The following is a 6,161-nucleotide window of genomic DNA, read 5'->3' as shown; positions in this document are numbered from 1 at the left end:
TAAAAACCTAATAAAGTGGCATCTGATTATCTGCCAGTGAAATAAATCTAAAGCTTAACTAAAACAAAACAAAGAAAATACGAACTAAATGTAGCTGTAAATCGTAGTGACCTAAGTTGGCCTTTTTATTCTGAACCATTCAGAAGGATCTGTGAGTTTTCCTGATGACGTCCAGCTTCACATCACCGTCAACGATACTTGTAATAGAGTTTCTCATTGAGGATGGCAGTCCGACCCACAGCTCTGAATCTGAGGATTTACGGGACACATTTCTCATGAATGGGAGTCAGATTCCAGCCTCCAGAGAAGCTGTTTGTTGTCAGCTTCAACACGGAAAAAACTTTTGGCTTTTAAATAAGAGTCTGACTGAAACTCTTAAGCTGCAGGTTTTACTTCCAGACAAGTTTCCTTGCAGCAGACGGACTGTTGGATCGCTCCCGGCATGGAAAACGGCTCTGAGGTAGCAAAACGTTCTTCTTTTGTCTTCTTGGACCTTTTATCATCCACGTTAGACATATTTATTACCCGATTAATAAGCATTAAAGTTTATCCTAACAAGGATTCACCTGCTGGATTTTTGAATTAGAAAATATAACTTTTATAAGAAATACCTCCTTTTTAAACAGATTTTCTTGCTGTTGTAAGAGCAAGTCTTTCCATTTTCTTAGATTACACTTAATTTCCTCAGTCTGTCCTGCAGCCATTTTTAAAATCTTTAATCACTGCAGCTCCAAATAATTAACTAATTAATCATCATTCTATGATGATTTTCTTTCAAGAATTTGTTTTCAGATGCTGAAATGTGAATTTTCTGGCATCTGTCAAACTAAAAATTTGGACTTTAGCTATAAAATGATATAACAAAGATGTCAATTTTTAATTTCCTTCAGTTTAGCTGAAAAATCAAACACGTCTGAAAGTACAGAGAACAGATCAGTTTACCTCATTTGAACAGCTAAAGGTGTTCTCTGTATTTTAATCAGAACACCAGGCCGACTTTAATCAAAAGTTTCATTACAGTGTAAACTTTACAGCTGTGTTTTTACTTCTATACAAATAATAAACTTTTCTAATGTGGAAATTACAATGAGAAATGTAGATTTTTCTATAAACAAGTCTACATTAGGTATCTCATTTCAGGTTGTAAGAGTGATGAGCAAAACTAAAGATTTATTTAAAGAGAATAACTGATTTGTTTAGCTGACAGGTTCCTTCTTTTTAACACATTGTTTTAATGTGGTGAGCTCTTGCAGGGCTTTTACCAAGAGAAAAATCAGCACACATCTCCACAATGCATCAGTTTTCCCACAAAATACAGAAATCTCTGAACCAATACAAAGTTACTTAATCATTCTGTTGTTGTTTTCTTGTTGATTTATTTTGGATGTTTGTTAACATAATTTCATACCATGTTTAATTTTTTTGGGCTCACTTTCATAACCGTTGGAATTAGGGTGTTCACACTTACAGGTTCAGTTTGAATAAAATTAACATGATTGTGTGAATGTTCATGTTGATTATTCGAAGAAGTCTGAACCTGGGTGCACCCTGAATAAAAAGACCAAGTCCCCCTTGAAAAGGAAAGTCCATTTCTTAACTAACTCTGGTGCCATTCAAGTGAAGTATTTACCACATTACTACAGACAAATGTTCTGCACTTGATTATTGATTTCAGGCAAACTGCCTTCTATTAAACATCGAGAAGCTGCTCAGCTCAGTTCAGGCTTTTCATTTGTGTGCAACACAGGAACTCCTGACTGTTTTATCTTTTATACCTTTTACAATTTCTTTATGAAATCAGTGCTGGTGAAAAGAAGTCTAATTAGAATCTAAAACTAAATGTTTTTCTTATTTTAGTTCGAACAAATCAAATAAAAAGAATTCCACATGTTCGTTCAGCTTTATTTGTACAGCATTAAGTCATCTCAAGGCACTTTTAAACATGTCCAATTCAAAAAAAAATTTCTGATTTTCTTACTGTTTTTCTGTAGTTGAGCTGTAGTAACACACAAATTTACCCGTTATGGGATTAATAAAGTCTTATCTTATCTTATCTTATCTTATCTTATCTTATTACAAAAGATTTGGAGTGATTGACAATTCTCACACCTTCTCTGCAGCTCTCCTGTCTGTCAGACAAAAAAAAGGCAAAAATCTGGAGCAGCTTTATGATTGGTGTACAACATTAGTTGCAGGAGTGAAAACAGAGACAATAAACCGAAGTTTTATGGAGTAGGATACCCACTGTTTGCACATAGAAAAAGGCTAAAGTGCTGAAAAAACCGGCCCCGAACAACGCCTGTCACAACACCCACCACTATTATAAACCTCAAATCCCATCTGCTGCATTCCTCAACACTTTCCTGAAGAAACACAATTTTTATATCCAGTAAAAGTCACTGATTAAAGACAGATTTTTTGAAAGCATTTCTAAAGTTATTTAAAATAACATATTTAAAATAGATACCTATAGGAAGCTTTGGTTAAGGTCACCACAGTCCATGAATTCCATGTTTCTGCTGCTTCCCATTGTTAGTGGGGTGGTATAACACACCTCGTGTGACATAACCAGAGTAACACAAACAGAACTATTATCATTTGCATTGCAACACCAAAAAAAATACATAATTAAACATTTTTAAATGGTTTCTTCCAATGGCTAAATCCCACAACCCAATTCCAAAAAGTTCAAACTGAATGTATTTGCAAATCTCATCAAGCAATATTTTATTCCCAGAAGAACATAAACAACATATCAGATGTTGAAACTGAGACATTTTACCATTTCATGCTAAATATTAGTTTATTAAATGAGCTTTGGTCCAGAGAAGATGGTGGCATTTCTGGATCATGTTCTCTTATGGCTTCTTCTGTTCGTGGTAGAGCTTTAACCTGCTTTTTCTTGGTGTGTTCACAGACATCAGCTGTGTTTACATGGAGCACTTTTGATCCGATCAAACATCCAGTCAGCCAGACATCATGAGGCCTAGATCAGAGAGAATTTTCTATCCGATTTAGAGGGTGGTTTAAACGTTTTTATGATGGAAAAATGAGCATGTTTACAGTCATTCCGAACGTTTCTGTGGTGGATGTTTTTTGTGCACATGCTTGAACCACGTGGAGGGTTTGGGGACGTAACGATTTTTACAGAAGACTTGAAAAATGGCAGCAGCAGAATAGAACTGGACTGTGACGGATTCAACATTTTTGTTAGAAACTGAAAGAGTTAAGAATAAATGAGCATCTCAATGATCAAAAGGGTCAATAATAAAAAACTAGATATTCTTTTTTTTTCAAATTAAGACTTATTGTGCAGTCAAAAGCATTATGATCATATTAAATCCTTCCATCATGTAAACACACAACTGATCAGCTCTTTATCCAGAGTCCATGTCAGCTGAAATCTCTGATCAGATTGATTTCAGTTGGTTAGATGAAATATTTGTCCTTGTAAACATAGCTAGTGATTACTGGAAGTCTTCCTGAGTCCATGTAATGATTTCCAGTAGACAATCATGTCTGTTTTTTAAAGCAGTGCTGCCTGAGGACCCCAAGATCACTAGCATCCAGTTTTTAGCTTTGGCCTTGTCCCATGCACACAGAGATTCCTTCTGATTCTCTGAATCTTTTCATACTATGCACTGTAGATGGTGGAATCTTCAAAGTCTTCAGAGTTTTATGTTGAGGAACATTTTACTAAAATTGTCCCCGAATTTTTAGACCTATTTTATCTCAGATTGGTGAACCTCTGCCCATATTTCCATCTGAGAGGCTCTACCTCTCTGAAATGCTCCTTTTATACCCAGTCATGTTACTGACCTGTTGCCATTTAACCTTAATAGTTGTCAAATGCTCCTCTTGTTGTTTTTGATTTGTACCAATTAATTTTCCAGCCTGTTATAACTTTTTTTTTTTAATTGTTGCTACCATCAAATTCAAAATAATCTCATATTTTCCATTAAAAAGATAAATTGTCTCAGTTTCAACAATGGATAAGTTGTTTATGTTCTACTGGAAATCAAATATGTGTTTATGAGATTTGTAAATCATTGCATTATGTTTTTTTTTTTTTTTTTTTTTCACATTTTACACAGCGTCCCAACGTTTTTGTAATAGGGGTTGGAATTTAACTTTAAACACCCTTTTACAGATAACATGAGTCTTATGGGGAGCTTTAGCTTTAACTACATGGTGGTCTGACCCATTTGTACAAGAGAGAATTCTGAAACTTTAAATGCAGCACCTGGCAGTCATGAAGTATCAGCGACGGCGCGCTTCTTGTCACTCAGCATCTGAATCACAGCTTTCCACTCAGCAGATGTGGGTGGAGGAGAGTGAGCGGTTGTGAAATTGCTTATGATTTCAAAGTTCTCTGCGTTTCACGGAGGAGTTTGTAATGTCATATCCTGCTCTCTCCAGGGAATGTCTCAGCTCATGCTGGGCTGAGTGGACCTGCGTCACTCTCCTCTGACTGGGTCAGGAGGCGGCCGGGGGATTGTGCAAAGAGGTTACATGGGTTTATTAAAGCAGCGTGTGGTATCAGAGAGTGGTGGGGAATTGTGAAATGTGGTGTTGAATTCTAACAAAAAGCATCTGCTTTGGCCTCATTTCCTTTTTGTTGAGCAAGAAAAAGTTGGACTCACTGCTTCCTTCATTGCATGATGTGTTTCTCCACAGACTGGGCGACCCTGACAGGGAATAGAGGGAAAAGGGCAACTAAGAGGGACCATCTGTGGTGGGTTAACGCAAAGCGATGACAGAAGAAGCTAATAAAGATACCATGAGGACGCCAGCAACCTCAGAGAAGGCCAACGGTGAGCAGCCTGCAGTCACCATGACGACAGTAAACATCCCCCTGGTTAACGAAGTCCAGCTGAGTGCCGCCACCGGTGGGACGGAGCTCTCCTGCTATCGCTGCACCGTCCCGTTTGGCGTGGTGGTGCTCATTGCAGGAATTGTGGTCACTTCGGTGGCGTACAGCTTCAACTCACACGGATCCACCATCTCTTACTTCGGTCTGGTGCTCCTCTCGGCCGGACTGGTGCTTTTAGCGTCCAGCGCCATCTGCTGGAAGGTGAGAATGGAGCGGAAGAAGGAGAGGCGGCGGGAGAGTCAAACCACCTTGGTGTCACATCACAGGAGCATTTTCACTTGAACAAATGCAAATCCTTTTTTTGTTGGTTTTTTTGAGTTTGCAAGCGATTAACCTCAACCTTAATGTGGTTAATACCGTCCAGCATGTGTTGGATTTCCAACCTGTAAAAGCTCTGACCGCAAACTCCCAGAACTCAAAGCTTTGAAGACATTATATGGGATTTATTTGTCAAAGAGACGTCAAACATGTGGCCAGCTGGGAATGCAGCCAAGAGGAATGTATCACAATTAAGATGAAATACCGCTGTGCACAGCAGTGTGCAGGAAGTCTCTCATTAATCTGCTGCATGCAGCAGCTTTGATTGCAGTGGGAGGGATTGTGAAAAAGAGAAGCGCAGGATGGAGTATGGGAACTGGAATGTTCAGGAAAATGATTCACACCTCATTTACTTGCACATATTTGTTCATCAAGTCTCTTTGTTAATCTCACAGGGAATGGTTATGAACTCCCTTATGGGAGTATGGTACACGGCATCAGCATGTCTGATCAGAGGGCACAAGCTGTCATCCACAGAGATGGACTGTTTAACCTTAAATATGTATTCTTTTGAAGCACTTTGATCCTTCACATTCACCATATTCTGTATTAAACTGCATCTATTAGTCTGTATTATTGCTTTTTATGTCGTCCTCACACTTCATAATGTAAAAAATATTGAATGTAGCGTATGTTTTCTTTTAATGTTGCATGTATGAACTGACAGCAGGTCATTCTGAGTTTTAATAAAGTCATTATTACTCAAACATGTTGAAGATTTCTGAACAAATTGGTTCATTGGAGCCTGATTTTCTGGATTTGTATGGTGTAGAAGGAAATATTCACTAGAGAAGTGAGAGATTTCTTTAGATGAGGTCTTGTTTTGTACAAACACGGGGGAAAAAAGGCTTATTTATGTTTTAAAGAATTTCTTGTCAAGAAGTCTAGAAAATTACCAAGAAGAAATGTGTTTATTCTGCAGCACTTAAATATTCAAAGGAAATGTAACTGTAAGCGCTTTGGTGCCTGT

General features: G+C 37.9%; 1 protein-coding gene across 1 annotated transcript; it reads left to right on the top strand.

Moving 5' to 3' along the window:
- Positions 1-218: 218 nt before the first annotated feature.
- On the top strand, positions 219-5,898 carry tmem100a (transmembrane protein 100a). The gene is made up of 2 exons (XM_041997139.1): positions 219-460; positions 4,678-5,898. The coding sequence occupies exon 2, from the start codon at positions 4,754-4,756 to the stop codon at positions 5,153-5,155; it is 402 nt and encodes a 133-aa protein (XP_041853073.1). The 5' UTR covers positions 219-460; positions 4,678-4,753; the 3' UTR covers positions 5,156-5,898.
- The last annotated feature ends 263 nt before the right edge of the window (positions 5,899-6,161 follow it).

The sequence above is a fragment of the Melanotaenia boesemani genome, chromosome 2 (assembly GCF_017639745.1).
Source record: "Melanotaenia boesemani isolate fMelBoe1 chromosome 2, fMelBoe1.pri, whole genome shotgun sequence".
Classification (NCBI taxonomy): domain Eukaryota; kingdom Metazoa; phylum Chordata; class Actinopteri; order Atheriniformes; family Melanotaeniidae; genus Melanotaenia; species Melanotaenia boesemani.
Note: the sequence above shows the minus strand (reverse complement) of the source record. Positions and strands in the feature narration are given on the sequence as shown.

Coding starts and splice junctions, on each gene's coding strand:
- tmem100a (XM_041997139.1), top strand. CDS start 4,754: ATGACAGAAGAAGCTAATAAAGATACCATGAGGACGCCAGCAACCTCA.